The sequence below is a fragment of the Hypanus sabinus genome, chromosome 4 (assembly GCF_030144855.1).
Source record: "Hypanus sabinus isolate sHypSab1 chromosome 4, sHypSab1.hap1, whole genome shotgun sequence".
NCBI classification, from domain to species: Eukaryota; Metazoa; Chordata; class Chondrichthyes; order Myliobatiformes; family Dasyatidae; genus Hypanus; species Hypanus sabinus.
In genome coordinates, this window is record NC_082709.1 from 180,676,421 (window position 1) to 180,695,202 (window position 18,782).

The 18,782-nt window shown below is 45.0% G+C and overlaps 1 protein-coding gene and 1 long non-coding RNA gene across 10 annotated transcripts in view; one reads left to right on the forward strand and one right to left on the reverse strand.

Moving 5' to 3' along the window:
* The window catches only part of LOC132393545 (A disintegrin and metalloproteinase with thrombospondin motifs 5), an 84,285-nt gene that overhangs the window by 56,424 nt on the left and 9,079 nt on the right, over window positions 1-18,782 (reverse strand). Inside the window, exon 2 of the mRNA XM_059968938.1 lies at window positions 7,682-8,631. Within this exon, the coding sequence (XP_059824921.1) occupies window positions 7,682-8,614 (933 nt within the window). The 5' untranslated portion in view covers window positions 8,615-8,631. The remainder of the gene's footprint in view (window positions 1-7,681; window positions 8,632-18,782) is intronic.
* Window positions 8,499-18,782, forward strand: part of LOC132393547 (uncharacterized) — a 37,334-nt gene continuing 27,050 nt past the window's right edge. For 3 of the 9 annotated variants that reach the window (XR_009511927.1, XR_009511924.1, XR_009511929.1), the window contains exon 1: window positions 8,529-8,633. This is a non-coding gene — a long non-coding RNA (uncharacterized LOC132393547). Of the gene's footprint in view, window positions 8,634-18,782 lie in introns of all 9 variants that reach the window. The other 6 variants (XR_009511930.1, XR_009511928.1, XR_009511926.1 and 3 more) reach the window with 4 other exon arrangements.

Consider the following 18,782-nt stretch of genomic DNA (forward strand, 5'->3'; position numbering starts at 1 on the left):
CATATATGTTGTCATATCATCTTCTCGATGCCCCTCATGAACTTATGCACCTCTATAAGGTTACCATCCCGTCTCCTACATTCCAAGGAATAAAGTCCAAGCCTGTTTAACATCTCCCTGATGTTAGGCCCTTGAATCCTGACAGTATCTTATAAATCTTTTCTGTACTCTTTCCAGTTTAATAACATCTGTCATATAGCAGGGCAGCCTAAACTGATCACAATACTCCACTTATCCCTAGACCACTGAGTCTTGTACACCCTTACACTTGCGTTACATCTGCTTGTTCTCGCTGCCAACATGTAACACCTCCAGTCCTGAGCCTGGAACTGCCACTTGTTCACCAGTTTACACCAGCTCATCTACTCTTTTTTCAAATCCTGTTTTTGAATCTGGGTGTTACTGTTAACCCCACACATTTGCTGCTCTGGAGCTGAGTGGCTGGCTGGCTATCTCACACGGCTAATACGAGTCCACTCCATGGATGGGTCTGGAATCATGTACTGGATGAGATGCTTAATATATCAGCCATGATGGAACTGCGGAGCAGACTCAATGGGCCGAATGGCATAATTCCGCTTCTCTATCTCATGGATGAAGACAACAGTTCTCCTCCCCAAATGACATCAGTCAACAAAAGCACTCTCTATGACAATCCTAAACAAGAGATTCTGCAGATGCTAGAAAGCTTGAGAAACACACAAAATGGTGGAGGAACTCAGCATCTATGGAGAGGAATAAACAGTTGACATTTTGGGCCATGGATCCATAGATGCTGCCCAACCTGCTGAGTTCCTGCAGTATTTTGAGTGTGTTGCATGACAATCCCATGTTTTGTGTTTATTATTGCTAATGACTGGACTGCACTTCCTTTAATCCTAGATGTTCAGTGGCCGATGGAACATTTATCTTACCTGTAGAACAATACAGAAAGAGATTATTTGGTACCCAGGAACCATCCCGGCTCCCTGGGGAACAATCCCTTTGAGTGTAGTCACTTCCCATTCTCTCCCACCTGCCCGTCAACTCTCCATTTGCCCATTGTTTTATGATTAACTCGCTAACTCATGTGTCTTTGGGATGTGGAGGGGGATGGGGTAGAGGGGTGGAGGCTGGCCAGAGAAACAGGAACATTCAGGCAAAACCCAAGTGGTTGCAGGAAGAATGTGCAGCTCCACATGGACGGTACCAAGAGGTTGGGATTAAACTTGGACCTTTGGAGCTGTGATTCTACCCACCACATACTGTGTTGCTCTTAGGTCTTGGGATTGTTCGTGCAGGGCTCTGGTTTACTGTTCTGCCACCATCCCATGGCTCACTCTCCCTCCCAACCCTTCAGCAGCACCGAGACCACCGCTACCATTGAGCAGAAGCCTGAAGTCCCATACCACCAGGTTCAAGAACAGCTACTCCCCTTCAACGATTTGGATATTAAACCAATCTGCACAACCCCAATGATTAACTCAGTATAGGAACGCTGTGACCACTTTCTCTATAATGGTCTCTTGTTCTAATTCTGTTCTTCCTTGTGCAATATTTGTATGATTTGTTTCTCTTGTGAATGTTGTGCATTTGATGCTCTGTGCCCGTGATGCTACTGTAAGTAGTTTTTCATTGCGCTTGTGCACACAAGCAATGGTGCATATTACAATAAATTCAACTTGTAATTTGACCTGGGAATTGTGCCCTAAACATGAATTAATATTAAAAGCAGCAGTTCCAGCTCTGGCCCCAAGGAGCTCCACCACGACTCACTGCTCCTTCAACTAATATTAACGAGAGGTCAGGGAGATGGTCATTGAGGAATGTGAATGCCTCTGGTTGCACGTTCAATACAGTCACTGCACATTAGTGTCCAAGTCAATGTCAGGACACAGTAACCATCAATACCATGGTTTTCCCTCCACGACATGGTCCATGTACCGGTTCTGCATTTGATTTTCAATGGGAAAACTAATAACCAAATCCTTGTTAGCTTGGGCAAGGGGCGAGTATGGCTATGGCAACAATGTGAAATATTACTTCCTTAGTTTGCAATCCAGAGTTAGAAAAAACCTTTCCATATTAAATCTGAATCTTTGAATTAGGAGGGTGAATACACAGTCTATATCCCAGACTGCTGTGGTTCAAGGCATCTCATCATCTTCTCAAGGGCAGGGAGGAATGGGTAATAAATGCTGGCATTGTCAGTGACACCCAGACTCCAAAAGTGTTTTCCAACTGTGGTATCCAGATGAAGAGAGCCAGCCCATAGATGCTGCCTGATCTGCTGAGTTCCTCCAGCATTTCAATAGACAATAGACAATAGGTGCAGAAGTAGACCATTCGGCCCCTCGAGTCTGCACCGCCATTCTGAGATCATGGCTGATCATTCACTATCAATACCCAGTCCCTGCCTTGTCCCCATATCCCTTGATTCCCCTATCCATCAGATATCTATCCAGCTCCTTCTTGAAAGCATCCAGAGAATTGGCCTCCACCGTCTTCCGAGGCAGTACATTCCACACCTCCACAACTCTCTGGGAGAAGAAGCTCTTCCTCAACTCTGTTTTAAATAACTGACCTCTTATTCTCAATCCATGCCCTCTGGTACTGGACTCTCCCAACATCTGGAACATATTTCCTGCCTCAATCCTATCAAATCCTTTAATTATCTTAAACGTTTCAATCAGATCCCCTCTCAATCTCCTCAATTCCAGCGTGTACAAGCCCAATCTCTCCAATCTCTCTGCGTAAGACAGCCCTGCCATCCCAGGAATCAACCTAGTGAATCTACGCTGCACTTCCTCAACTGCCAGAATGTCCTTCCTTAAACCTGGAGACCAAAACTGTACACAATATTCCAGGTGTGGTCTCACCAGGGCCCTGTACAAATGCAAAAGAACATCCTTGCTCTTGTATTCAATTCCCCTTGTAACAAAGGCCAACATTCCATTTGCCCTCTTCACTGCCTGTTGCACTTGCTCATTCACCTTCGTTGACTGGTGAACTAGGACTCCTAGGTCTCTTTGTATTTCTCCCTTACCTAACTTGACACCGTTCAGACAATACTCTGCCCTCTTGTTCCAGCTTCCAAAGTGGATAACTTCACATTTATTCACATTGAATGACATCTGCCAAGTATCTGCCCACTCACTCAGCCTATCCAAGTCTCCCTGTATTCTCCTAACGTCCTCTTCGCATGTCACACTGCCACCCAGTTCAGTATCGTCAGCAAACTTGCTGATATAGTTTTCAATGCCCTCATCTAAATCATTGACATAAATCATAAAGAGCTGTGGTCCCAATACAGAGCCCTGTGGTACCCCACTAGTCACCTCCAGCCAGTCTGAGAAACACCCATTCACTGCTACCCTTTGCTTTCTATCTGCAATTTCATGTGTATATGTATTCCAACGTCTGCAGAATCTCTTGTGTGTAAGATGACTGTGGTGATTCACCTTATTCTGAAATCTGGTGTTTTACTAAGAACAAGTTTGGAGCAGTTGAATTTCCATTGCTTTACTAATGCAATCACTTTAGTGGGAGGAGTAGATAAATAGTCATGGAAGGATGCCAGAACTATACAAGCACTACCCTTGACACTTTAAGAAGCACCTAGAGGACAAAAGAACTTGCAAAAATGATAACATTACAATTCACTTAAAAATGTCATCGCTTAATATCAATCACAGAGCACAGAATCAGGCCCTTCAGCCCTTCACTTCCATGCTGACCTTTTCAAAGTAAATTTATTAGCAAAGGACATAGGTCACCACATACTACCTAGAGATTCATTTTCTTGCAGTCATTTACAGGAAAATAAAGACATACAATTGAATGAAAAACTATACATACACAAAGACTGCTGAACAACCAATAAGCAAAAGATGATAAATTTTGCAGATAAAGACTAAACAAATAATACTGAGAACTTGAGTCATAGGGTCCTTAAAGGGGAATCTGCAGATTGTGGACTGAGTTCAGAGTTGAAGTGAGTGAAGTTAACTATGCTGGTTCAAAGTCCAAAGTTCTAAGTAAATTTATTATCAAAGTATCTAAATGTCACCATATACAGTGTATTTGGTTAATTGGGCCATTGGTTGATAGGAGCAGCCACTTATTTAGGACACTTAAAGAACAAAAACTAATTGAGAAATAGCCAGGATTCCTTTTGATTTTTTGGAACACTGCACAGCTTAATTTGGACAGGAGACTGTTGCTGAATTAGTGTCATACGTGTGCACTTGTGTGTCCGTTAAACACCACAGCATACTTTGAAAGAACAGTTTAAAAATAGCACCAAATGTGTGTACTGTGTTAAAAAAAACAGCAAATTTTGTCATTGTTAGCTGGTGAGCAACAAGACAATTCAGAACAGGTTTACTCACTGTGGTTTCAAGCCTTCAGGCTTGGAGATACCAGAAACAGTGAGAGTAAAACTGAAAGGATTTCACTAATTTCACTACTTCTTCAAGGTAGGAACTATGAAGAATTTGAAGGTATTGAAAATCATCTTCAATGTTACAATGAAAATGAAGATTTGGAGGATGCAATTGTCAGAAACTGCATGAAGGCAGTACATTTTCTACACCAAGGTATCGGTGCTGATTTTGTTCATTTACAGTCAAAAGAACACACCACCATAATTCATCCTTTGATAACTATAGGGAGCTAATACACAGTTTTATAATACTGTAGTAGTATTGATAGTCTTCCAATTTGTTCTGCATTTCTTTTAAATATACAGTTGTTAATCAGTTCAATGGTAGTTTGTCTTTTTTATATACCATTTAAACTATTTCTGTGAAACTTCACCGAATTGGGACAACTGCTTAATTAGGTCAAACTGATTGGCCCTATGTGTCCCAATTAACTGGAATCCACTGTACTACCTGAGATTCATTTTCTTGCAGTCATTCATAGTAGATATAAAGAAACAGTAGTATTATTTGAACGGGTTCAGGAGTGTGGTCATTTACACTAATCCATTCACCTATACGTTGTCTGGTTAAATATCTGTCCAAACTCTCCTTAAACAGTTTCCAGCACCTCCTCTGGTAGCATGTACTGGATATCAACCATTATGCAATAATTTAATTGCTAGGATCTTTAAGTTTTTTTATTTTTTTAAATTTTGAGATACAGTACGGCAACAGGCCCACATTGCACAATTACACCCATGTGATGAATTAACCAACAAACCTGGAATGTGGGAGGAACAAACTTGTTACAAACAATGGCGGGAATTGAACCCAGGTTGTTGGCACTATAATAGCATTACACTAACTGCTATGCTACTATGCCGCCCCTATCAGCCTCCAATCTTAAATCTATGTCCCCTTGTTTTAGATGCCCCAGCATGGAAAAATTATTTTGACTGTCTACCCTATCTATGCCCCCATCGGGTCACCCCTTGGCTTACTTTGCTCTAAGGAAAACAAGCCCAACCTATCTATTCTCTCCCCATCACCAAAATCCTCCATGTTACATACAAAATGTTTCCAATAGTGGCAGCATCTGGGACTGGAGGCTCAGCCTCAGAATGGAAAGATGTCCCCTAGAACAAAGACAAGAAGAAACTTCTTCAGCCAGGTGGTGAATCTGTGAAGGCCACGTCACTGGGTATATGTAAAGCAGTGGTTGATAGGTTCTTGATTAACAAGGGCATTAAAGGTTACGGGGAGAAGGCAGGATACTAGGGTTGAGAGGGATAATAAATCAGCCATGATGGAATGGCAGCACAGACTCGATGGGCTGAATGACTTAATTCTGTTCTTATGTCGTACAGTCTGACATCCAAGTGAATCTCCTCTGCAGTCTTGCCAGTGCAATAACTTCCTTTCCTATAGTGTGGCAACCAGAACTGTACAAAATATTCCAATGTTAAATCTTTTTAATAAAACATTGAGGGAAGGGATGGGGGTTGACGTGTGGGTTAGTAGAAAAGGAGGATGGAATAGATGAGCAGGTAGCCCTGGGGTTCTGGCGCAAGGAGTGGAGACAAAAGAGAACAGGCACCCAAATAATCAGGGTGGGGATGATCCATCCCAGCCTTCTCCTCTCACTGTTACTGTCCTGCAGTCCACTTCTAGGGGGGATGGACTTCACAGTTGGTACATTTTACTTGAGAGTGCGGGTTTTCCTCCGGGGACCCTGTTTCCTCCCACTGTCCCATTGCTATTAGGCTAAGGTTAAATAGGTTAGTTGGTGGGCTGGGTCGCTCGGAGGGCCAGAAGGGCCGGCTCCGTGCCCTACCTCTAAATCTGGGGTTCCCAACTTGCTGGCCACGGACCTCTTGATTAATCGTATTTGTCCAAGGCACAAAAAAAAAAGATTGGGAAACCCTTGCTGCAAACAGATAGAATAAACAACACAAACCTGCGGAAACAGCGAGTGTGAGGTGGAGGTTTCTGTTCGCAAGGGTTCCTCCAAGCGCTTTAATGAGGAATTTAAAACGGCTGGCAAAACAGCGTCACTAGCTCGCAGAGGGAATACGGCCATAAGTTATCCGTCATGACACAATGCACTTGATTGGCACAACATGTTTGTGAACGATTGCGGAATAACATTCGGCAGAGGACGCTTCAATGAGCTCGGCGCCCCTTTAATTTCGCAAACACGTGCTCCATGCCTGCAAGCGATAGAGCAGTGTTTACAAACATCTCACTGCCTCGCATTTGCTGGTTCAGGCTGACTTCGTCCGCAGGCGCTTTCCAAGTGCTTGCTACCCCCAAACATCAGTCAACTAAACATTGAACCCGGGACCCCCAAAGGCATGTCCATCATCAAGCAGCTTGACAGATGACAGCCAACAATACAATTTATTTTCAAAACCCCGTACTAAAACATCACCGCACAGTACCAGACCGCAGACAGTCAACATTTCGGGTCGTGTCTCTTCATCGGGACTCGAAAGAAAGGGGGGGGGGGGGAGAGCCGATATTAACATGTGAGGGGAAAGGGCGGGTGATCCAGGTGAGGGGGCTGGTAGGCACATGAGGGAGAGGGGAGACCGATAATGATGCAAGAGGCGATAGGTGGAAATGATAAAGGGCTTAAGAAGATGGAGCATAATAGGAGAGGACAATGGACCACGGAATAAAGGGTATGGAGGGGAATCGGAGGAACTAATGTGCGGGCGGTGGGCAGATTGAAAGGACCGGAAGGGGAAAGAGATGGGGTGATAGGACCGGTGGCATGAGGGAAAAAGGCGAGAGGAGATGGGTTACAATACCTTGAGATAGTTCACGACATTAAACACAGAACGTCACAGCACAGTACAGACCCTTCGGCCCACCATGTTGTGACTACCTTTTAACCCATTCTAAAATTAATCTCATCCTTCTCTCCCACATTGCCCTCCATTTTCCTATCATCTGTGGTGCCTATCTCGGAGATCCTGGAGTGCCCCTGGGGTATCATAAGGTTATTTTTGAAGCGATTTCGTAAATTGGTTGGAGGAAAAGCAATTAATTAATTCACCAGGAGATTAATAACTATTTTACAAAGTTAACCCCACCCCCCGCGCGCGCGCACACACACACAAATCTTTAGTCAGTGGGGGCAAAGGGTCAGACTCCTTGGGACTAAGTGTCCTTTTCCCGCCAATGCTCCAATCCGCTGTTAAACCGGGAGCGTTCTCAAAGCAGAGAGCAGAAGCTGCACGTTACTGGCACGGACCAGGGGTTAAGTGGCTTACCTCTCGGGTGAAGAGGAGGGCAGCATCGTGTCGCTCCGTCTGCCCATCCGTCCCGCCGTACCTGGCATGCTGCCACTTACAGAAACTCTTCAAGGTGGCCGCGGCGTTCTTGTCGATCTGCGGCCCTTCGGCCGCCTGGCTGACCACAGTGATGTTGACCACGGTTAGGCGCACGGAGTTCTCGATGCTGGCGTGGCCGAAGAGCTTGGAAGCGATGGAAGCCAGCGTCAGGAGGTAGTGCTGGATGTTGCGCCCGTACTTGCTGGACATGGATGCGTCGGCCACCAGCAGCAGCTTCACGTACCGCGGCCGGGACACCGAGCGCTTGGAGCGCCCGGGCTGTTTCGGCTCTCCCGGGCTGTCGGAGGAGTTGGGATGCTGCCCGTCCTTGTCACGGCTTTCGCAACGGCTGGGCTGTGCCAAAGTCTGGAACCTGAAAGCATCCCTGGCGAAGACGTGAAGCACCGGCTCCGAGCCGTCACCGAAAGCCCGATGGCCCCGGGAACCTATGTCGGTCAACGGGCTGATGGTGTAGCGCGATTTGCCCAGCGCGAAGAAACCGTTCAGAGCCCCGCACACATTGAAGACGGCAAGCGACACCGGGTTATTGTCCACCGTCCCCCGGTAGTAGCAGCGGCCGCTCGTCCCATCGTCAAGCTCCAAGCCCCCCACGATGGAGGCGCCGAAGCGGGGCGAGGTGACAGCTTCGTCTCGCTGCAGGTCCAGCAGGAACCTCTTACCGTCTGCGTACAGCATGTAACCGAGCTTGCCGTCCCCCGCGTAAATCCGATCCACCGCTTGTACTACCCCATTTCTCCTTCTCCATCCCGGTCGCAGGGGGAACAGATTGCGCTCGGCGTGCCTCTGACTGGGAGCAGGCTGCACTCCCGCAAGGCATAGCACCGGCAGACTCCACAAGGCGAGCAACAACATTGTCCGCAGGCAAAGCAGGGTATGATTAAAAAAAAATAAAACGCACCGGTCGATAGATAGTTATTCTCAAAGCTAAATTATGAAAAAACAAGTCTCCGCAAACTTTCCAAGTTCCCAATTTTTTTTTGTCTCGCAACTGGAGATGCGTCAAAATGTTTATTTTGTACGTAAAATTCTTTGCAAAGCGGCTGTCACCTCCCCCCTCCTTCACTGCGAACCAGCGGAGAAGGGAGTCGAGTCTAAGACAGAAGGCAGAGTACCATTGAATTTATAGCGGAGTTTTCAAACCGGCACCGGCTGTAACAGATCGTCACCGTTGCGTGTTAAAGGCGAGGTTCCCATCGTGCCCTCCCCCTTCCTGCAATATCCTGGCGGCGACCCAATCACCGCTGTCCAAACAGCGTCACCCATTTACTTAGGCGAGATACGGTTGTGAAAATACGTCGCGGGTTCTCGTTCACCCGAACTTGGCGACATAGCATGTTGATCGTCATAAACGATCGTAATATGTGGATCATTGGGTCAATTAAGAGCTATTATTTATTTACTTCCAGCGGACAGTAATTTTGAAGGAAGGTTTATTGGGATAAATGATAGAAGGAATCTGTTTTTCTCTCTCGCCCTCTCTCTGTGCACCTGCACGTATTCTTTAATCTCACTGCAAGTTCACAAAGGCACCAACATAAAAATGTTGGGGAATTTTTAGCCTGTTGTTTTTCTTTGCTTGTGATCCCAGCATGTGCAATCTCCCAGGACTCCCGAGTTGACAGGGGAATTGGCTCCTGGAATTTTTTCTTCTGAAAGCGGGTTGGCATCTTTAGCGCACTAAATGATGTGGGACGGACATAGCGAAAAACAACAGGTGAAGGCACAAATAACACGACGCTTGCGTAGCTGCGGTTTATGGTAATATTATCGGAGCGTCATAGACCCGGGTTCCCTGTAGGGACTGCAAGTTCTCACTATGGGTTTCCTCCAGGTGTTCCGGTTCCCCCCCCCCCCATGCTCCCAAAGATGTATGGGTTAGTAGTTAATTGATCACATGGTGTAATTGATCACATTGGCCTGGGAGGGCCTGATACCGTGCAGTATCTGTAGATAAAATAGAGAAAGACAGGTGCACGGATAAGAAAGGTGTAGAGGTCGATGGACCAAATGGGACTGGCTTAGGTGGGCATTTTGTCATGGTCGAGATGGGCCGAAACGCCAGTTTCCGTGCTGTATTACGCTATGACTCTGTTCGGAAGCTCTTAGGACTGCGGACAGAGTCATAGCTTGAGTGCGAGGTGCCTGGGGCGTAAAGGGAACGTCTCATGGTAGAGAAACTCTCGCTATTGGATTTCCCATTTGCTGAGCCTGGCATGACGGTATGATGTATCCCCACTTCACTCTGCAGGTGAATCCCGGTCCCGAACAGCAACAAGAGTAGCAACCTCCGGGAAAGGGCAGCTCATGAGAGCGGTCCTTTTATGCAGACCACAATGAATCTCATCCTCCCTCCCATCCTAGCCCTTTTCTGCCCACTCCTCAGCGCGCTGTAGAACCACCTGCGACAGGGTATCTTTCATTCTCGTCCGAGCCCGTCTATAATTTCTGAGTGAGAATTTGGGGAATGTGCAAAACATTTAAAAATGTAGCTGTTTCCCAAATTGCTGATGAGCGTTAATGAGCCTTCTGTCCAGTGTCCTAGCCGCATCCAATCTCAGCCACCTGGTTGTGGTCCCTAAGTGCTGGCCATTGAGCTAAGGAAACACACACAAAATGCTGGAGGAACTAAAGAGCGTGCAGTCGACGTTTCGAGCCGAAACGTCCCGCCGAAGGGTCTCGGTCCGAAAGGTCGACTGTTTACTCTTTTCCACAGACGCTGCCCGGCCTGCTGAGCTCCTCCAGCATTTTGTGTGCGTCCTCGGATTTCCAGCGCCTGCAGATTTTCTCTTGCTTGTCACTGAGCTGAGGTGGTAGACTTATCCTGTTGACAGAACAACTGCATGTACTGAAATATATGGAGTTATTTGAGGTTCAATCTATTTTACATACACTAACTCCAATAATAAAAAGAATCCTGCACAGTTATATTTAAGAAATTTTAATAGCCGAAGAAATGCTCCGGTCTGGATTGTGGTGTAATGTCCTCAGTCCCCAGTAGGGAGCAGTGTTCATAGACTGCGTGCGGGAAACGCAGGTTTAAGTTTGTACGTTCAATTATTCTGGTGTAACTTCTAGCATCACTCTGCCTACACATAGAGAGAAAACGCACGAGTTTAAGATGCTCATCTATGTGTCCATAAGACCATAACACATAGGAGCAGAAGTAAGGTCATTCGGCTCATCGATACCATTCTGCCATTTTCTTTCTCAACCCCATTCTCTTGCCTTCTCCCCGTAACCTTTGATGTCCTTACCCATTAACCTCCGCCTTCAATATACCCGATGACTTGGCCTACTCCGCGACTGTAGCATTAAGTTCCACAGATTCTCCACAATCTAGGTAAAGAAATTCCTTCTCACCTCTGTTCTAAATGGACATCCTTCTTTTCTGAGAATGTACCCTGGGTCCTAGACTTCCTCGCTATTGAAAACCTCCTCGCCACAGTCCACTCTATCTAGATCTTCCAATATTTAATAGGTTTCAGTCAATCTAGCAAGTAGACGCCTAGAACCATTAAATGCTCCTCATACTTTAACGCTTTCATTCCTGTGAGCATTCTGATGAACCTCTTATGGGCCCTCTGAAACGACAGCTCAGGCTTTCTTAGATGGGGGGGTGATAGGGGGGTAAACCTTCTCCCAATACTCTAAGTGAGTTCTGACCATTGCTTTATAAATCTTCAGCATTACGTCCTTGTTTTTATAATCATTCTATCTGTCTGTCTATCTATCTATTGATCTATCTATCTATCTATCTATCTATCTATCTATCCATCCATCCATCCATCCATCCATCCATCGGTCTCTTGACCCAACTGCTGTGTGTTCGTGTATTCCTGTGTTTGGAAATGGACACACAAGATCTAAACAATGTTAGGCATCAGTGGTGAATAACTTGGACACAGTTGCTGGGATTTGCTCCTTTTTGACCTCTTGGATTCATTTGGCAGCTGGGACATCAGTGCTTGCAAAAGGAACAGAGGAAGAATATTGAAGGAAATTACACTACACGGGTAATAATTTGAAGAATTCTCCTAGGAGGAAAGGAAATAAGAGAGGCCTGAAGAAAATTAGAAGGGAACTAATTGGGTTGGAGATCATATACATGATCCTCTTCTCCTAGCAAGGTTTCTGTTTCTTAAATTAATTTATGATTAATAGGCAGAGTCAACATTTATTGCATGTCCCCATTAGTCCATAAGACATAGGAGCAGAATTAAGCCATTTGGCCCATCAAGTCTATTTTGCTATTCAATCACAGCTGACATTATCCCTCTCAAACCATTCTCCTACCTTCTCCCTGTAATCTTTGGCACCCCTGCTAATCAAGAACTTTTCAACCTCCACTTTAGTAAATATACTCAATGACCTGGTCTCCGTAGTTGTCTGTGGCTATGAATTCCACAGATTCACCACCCTCTAGGTAAAGAAATCCCTCCTCACCTCTGTTTTAAAGGAATATCCTTCTCTTCTGAGGCTGCCCCTCTGGTCCTAGACTCTTCCCCTGTAGGAAACATCCTCCCAATGTCCACTCTATCTAGGCCTTTCAATATTCAACAGGTTTCAATGAGCTCCCCCCCCCCCATTCTTCTAGATTCAAACAAGTACAGATTCAGAACCATCAGACACTCCCCATTCGTTAACCCTTTCATTCCCGGGATCACTTGTGAATCTCCTCTGGACACTCTCCAATGCCAAGACATCATTTATTAGATAAGGGGCCCCAAACTGCTCACAATACTCTGTGTGTTCTGAGCAATGCCCTGTAAAGCCTCAGCATTACATCCTTGCTTTTATATTCTAGTCCTCTCAAAATGAATGCTAGCATTGTCATTGCTTTACTTACCACCGACTTAACCTGCAAGTTAACCTTCAGGTAGTCCTGCACAAGGACTCCTAAATCCCTTTGCAACTCCGACTTCTGGATTTTCTCTGTTTAGAAAATAGTCTACACTTTTATTCCTTCTACTGAAGTGCATTACCATACGCTTCCCTACACTGTATTCCATCTGCCAATTCTTTGCTGATTCTCCTAATCAGTCCAAGTCCTTATGCAGACTCCCTGCTTCCTCAACACTACCTGGCCCTCCACCAATCTTCGTATTGCCCACAAACCTAGCCCCAAAGTCATAATTTTTGTCATCCATATCACTGAGATATAATGTGAAAAGGATTGGTCCAAACACTGACCCCTGTGAAACACCCCTAGTCAATGGCAGCCAACCAGAAAAGGCCCCCTTTATTCCCAATCTTTGCCTCCTGCCAGTCAGCTAAGCTTCTGTCTATGCTAGTAGTCCATGAAGATGTGGTGATGTACTTTCTTGATTTGATGTGGTTCTGCTGGTGAAAAGGCTCCCAGTGTATAGCTGGGGAGGAACTTAATGAATTAAACTCAGGGACCACAACACACTTGTAAAATATTTCAAAGTTGGAGTTTATTGTCAGAAGTACAAGCCTGTAGAACATTATCACAGGCACAAACCATTTTGAACAAAACATGCACAAGAAAAAGTCAAATTATACATAAATAAGAAATGATTTTTTAACAAGAAATAACATGATTAGAAAAAAGTATAACAAAGACTATTGTAGTGCAAAGTGACCATAGGATTGAGATACTAGGGTAGTGATTAGGGTTCTGCCAGCTGGTTCAAGAACCAAATGGTTGAAGTGAAATAGCTGTTTCCACACCTTGGGACTTCAGGCTTCTGTATCTCCTGCCATGAGAAGGTATGAGAAGATGCTGTGGCCCAGATAGTGGGGATCTTTGATAAAGGAATTTGCCTTCTGTAGATATGGCTGATGGTGGGAAGGGATGTGCCCATGATGTTTTGGGCAGTCAACTATTCTTTGCAGCTTCTTTCATTCCTGTGTATTTGAATTGCTCAGCCTGACCATGGTGTAACCAACATATTTCCATGTTTGGATAACACACAGGAAATGTTGGAGTATTTAACAGGTTTCACAGCATCAATGGAATGGAATAAACAGTTGACATATACAGCCAGGAATAAACTATTGATGTTAGGATCCTAGTTAGGAAGATGGTTATCTTTTAGGTAGTGGTGTTCCCCCTATACCTGCTGTCTTCGTCCTCAGAGTCGTAGAGTCTTAGGAAAGTGCAGCACAGAAACAGGCCCTTCTGTCCATCTAGTCCATGCCAAAGCCACTTAAATGCCTACTCCCATGGACCTGCACCAGGACCATAGCCTCCATACTCCTACCATCCCTGTATCTATCCAAACTTCTCTTGGATGTCAAGATCGTGCTTACATGCACCACTTGTACTGGCAGCTTATTCCAGACTCTCACGTCCCATTGAATGAAGAAATTTCCCCTCATGTTCCCCTTAAACTTTTCAACTTTTACCCTTAACCATGACCTCTAGTTGTAGAACAACCCAACCTTAGTGGAAAAAGTCTGCTAGTATTTACCCTATCTATGCCCCTTTTAACTATGTATACCTCTATCATATCTTCTACGTTCCAACATATTCAATCTTTCATTTCGAGTCCTCCAGATCCGGCAATATCCTTGTAATTTTTAACCTTATTTACATCTTTCCTGTAGGTAGGTGACCAAACTGCACACAATACTCCAATATTCCTCAGCAATGCCTTTTACAACTTCAACGTAACATCCCATCTCCTGTAGACAATACTTTGATTTATGAAGGTCCAATGTTCTAAAAGCTGTCTTTACAATTCTATCCACCTGTGATGACTCTTTCAAGGAATTATGGACCTGTATTCCCAGATCCCTTTGTTCTACCACAACTCGTCAGTGCTCTGCCATTCACTGTGTAAGACACTGTGGTCCTACTGAGGTGGTTGGTCCTTGGTAGTAGACCAAGTTTGGGAAGTGTTGTCACTATGGATCATGCCAGCACCTGAGGTGTATTTTGTACATGGTACACACTATGGACTCTATGCACTGGTGGTGGAGGGAATGAATATTTTGCATTGAGACAAGCAAGTGGGTTTGCCTTAACCTGGATGTTGTGAAGCTTCTTGAGAGTTGCTGGAACAGCACACCCATGCAAGTGGAGAGCATGCCATGCCCTGAGGAACTCTTGGGGCGATGTCATGGGACTGGGAAGATTGACTGAGAACAGCAACAACCAACTTCCCTTGTGTGAGATATGACACCAAACGTTGAAGTGTTTTCTCCTTGATGGCCATTCACCAATTTTACCAGATCTCCTTCCTGTCTTGTTCAGTTAGATGTTACCTTGTGGTCAACCGGAGTCACTCCCATCTTCTGGTCAAGATGGTGCTGAGGTGTCTATTGATTTTATAGCTTAGACAAGTTTTTTTTACATTTGTAGGGTTGGTTATGGGGATATTGTGAGGGTTTAAGGTTCAGATTAGAGTTCAGAGACAGGAATGAGGGAGAGTTAAAGGTCAGAGGTAGTAATGAAGAGTGAGGATAGGAGCTGGTGTTTGGAGTGTTCCATATTCAAAGGTCGGCAATCCTGGATGTTGGATAGGCAGGCGCTGAGGAGAACAGCAATCCCCAGGTTGGTAAGTTCCAGGTTTAAGGTTCATATGGGTGGGACTCACAAGGGCTGGTGACCAATGTTCCCAGTAATTTGTAATGACCAATGTGAGCAAAAATCTTGTGCTGAGCAATTTTTTGCCCTGTGACAACATGGGTGAACTGAATAATTTCTTCAATAAAAACAGCTTAAATAAGCCAGTTCCATAAACTTCACATTGTCAATACTGTCCACATCAGAAAATGGAAAAGGAAATGTGATTGTGTTTGATCGTGAAATATATGTAACATGTCAACAAAGTAGAGGATGTCAACTTTCTGTGTGCTAGTAGCAAAAGATGTGTGCGTGTGCACTGGCACACACCTTAGAGGGAACATTGCTGGTGACCACCCTCCCAAGGTCGCTGGGGTTGGAGGTTCGTGTGAGGCTGGAAGTCGAGGCTTGAAGGTCATACTTGTGATCCTGGGGTTAAGGCCTAAAGGTCAAACTTGTGATCAGTGAGACCTTGGGTTGACGCCCAAAGGTCAAATTCGTGATTAGCCAGAGTGCTGGGGTCAAGGCCTGAAGGTCAATCTCGTGATTGGCAAGTTCTCAGGTTGTTACTCAGAGGTTGGAGAAATCCAGAGGACAATGCCAAAGATCAAAGTCCAGCGAGTACAGAGGTAGAAGCTTGAAGGCCAGAGGTTGAAGTCAGTGAGTCTGGAGGTGGAACATAGGACATAGAACATAGAAATCTACAGCACAATACAGGCCCTTTGGCCCACAATGTTGTGCCAACCTTGTAACCTACTCTAGAAACTGCCTAGGATTTCCCTACCACATAACCCTCTATTTTCTAAGCTCCGTGTACCTATCTAAGAGTCTCTTAAGATACCCTATTGTATCCGCTTCCACCACCATCTCCAGCAGTGCAATCCACAAATCCACCACTCTCTGTGTGAAAAACTTACCACTGACATCTCCCTTGTACCTACTTCCAAACACCTGAAAACTATGCCCCTTCTATTAGCCATTTCAGCCCTGGGAAAAAGTCTCTGGCTATCCACACGATCAATGTCTCTCATCATCTTATACACGGCCAGAAGCTTGAAGTTCTTGGTTTTCCTTGTCAGATGTCTGCAAGTCTGCTTGTTCAGGGCCAAGGACTGGAGGCCCAAAGGTGGCCTGTCCTGGGGCTGAAGGCTTGTCTGTGTGTGTGTGAGGGGTTTGTTTTGCTGTTGTGGTCCCTTTTTTATTTTGTTGTTGTTATTGTTGTTGCTTGCGCTGTTCTGCTGAACATTGTGGGCACGCGATGCTGGCACTGGAATGTGTGGCGACACTTCAGCCTGCATCCGGCACATCCTTGCGATGTCTGTTGTTAATTGCAAATGACACATTTCACTGTTTCAATATATGCCTGATAAATAAATCTGAAACTGATCTGATCTCACTTCTCAAACTCTGGTTGACTTTTGAACCAAGGCTATGGTGAAATTTAGAGCCAGACGGAGCAGTCCAGCCTCATCTATTTAGAAAGGGGTGTGTGTGTGTGTGTGTGTGTGTGTGTGTGTGTGTGTGTGTGTGTGTGTGTGTGTGTGTGTGTGTGTGTGTGTGTGTGTGTGTGTGTGTGTGTGTGTGTGTGTGTGTGTGTGTGTGTGTGTGTGTGGATGGATGGAGCTGGAATGCCTTTGGCTGATGTGGTGTTTTTATGTGCTACAATATTTCTGTGGTCTGGCGGGAATTTCTTGGTCTCCTTCTGCCAGATGACAGGAGAAGCACTGCTAGCCAATTTTTGAGAACCAATAATAACCAGCTCCTAACATGGAATAATATTGTTATCCTGATAGTTTCTCTGGTCTCATTTGGTTTTAAACCATTTTAATTGCACTGAGAGAGGAAGACAATTCTGGGGCTGTACTCATAATTCCAAAGTTCTGCTTCATCAAATGTCCCTAAATCGTCCCTAAATGACACCTTGCTCCCAAAAATTCAAAGTTCATATTAAATATATTACCAAGATGCGTATATGTCACCGTATACTACCTTGAGGTTCAATTTCTTGCCAGCATTCAAAGGAAAACAAAGAAATACAATACAATTTATGAAAAATTACACAGGAAGACTGACAAACAACCAACATGCAAAATAAGGCAAACTTTGCAAACACAAAAATAAGTAAATAAATAATACTGAGAACATCAGGTGTAGAGACCTTGCAAGTGAGTTTGTAAGTTGCAAAATCAGTTCAGAGTTGAGGAGAGTGAAGTTATCCACGCTAGTTCAGGAGCCCGATGGTTGGAATTCATTTGCTGACTCATGACTGCACTGCCAGATTCAGCTCAAACTGCATCATCAGACTCACTGATGATACTACAGTGGTTGGACTCATCAGCAACAATAATGAATCAGCATACTGAGTGGAGGTAGAGAGGTTGAGAACATGGTGTAAGAACAACAACCTGTGTCTCAATGTGGATAAATCCAAGAGATGATTGTGGACTTCAGGAAGACACAGGTTGACCAGTCTCTATTGCACATTAGTGGCTCTGCGGTGGTGAGAGTGAAGAGCACAAAGTTCCTTGGTGTGGACATAATGGACAATCTAACCTGGACCCACAACACCTCTTCACTAGTCAAGAAAGAGCAGCAGCATAAACACTTCCTGAGGAAACTGAGGTGTGGAAGGCTCCCATCCCCATTCTAACAACTTTCTCCAGGAGCACCATCAAGAGTGTCCATTACGGCTGGATCATTGTGTGGTATGGATGCTGTAAGGCATCGAGCCTCAAGACCCTCCAGAGGACAGTGAAAACTGCCAAGAGGATCATCGGAGTCTCCCTCCCCCCCTATTTGTGACCTTTACCAGGAGTGCTGCAGACGAAGTGCCCAAAGCATTGTTGAGGACCCTTACCAGCCTTCCCAGAATCTCTTTGATCAACTGCTGTCAGGAAGGAGGTACAGAAGCATCAGGACTCGGACTACCAGACTGGGTAACAGCTCCTTACCTCAGGCTCTGAGACTAATGAATACCCTGCCACCACCGACGTCTAGCACTAGGACAGTGAGCTGTTTACTACTTCTCCGTGTTGCACTTTACTACTTACATTTTGAATTATGCTTTACTAACTTATTTATAATGTGATATTTTGTTTTATGCGCTATGTGTGATATATGTTTTGTGGGTGCCCCGTGGTCTGGAGGAACGCTGTTTCATTTGGTTGTATATATGCACAGTCAGGTGACAATGAACTTGAATTATAATTGTTCCTAAACCTGGTGGTGTGGGACTTGAGGTTCCTGTACCTCCTTCCCAATGGCAGCAGTGAGAAAATAGTATGGGGATGTGGTGTAGAGTCATAGCATAATATAGCACAGAAAGAAGCCTTGCAGCCCAACTTGTCCGTACCAAGATGACCATAAGAGCTTGTCCCACTTTCCCGCATTTGACCCATTTGCCTCTATACCTTTCCTGTCCAGTGTCTTGTTATTCATATCTTTACCTGTTGTTATCTTTAACTTCAGACTGTTTATGAATTTACCAGA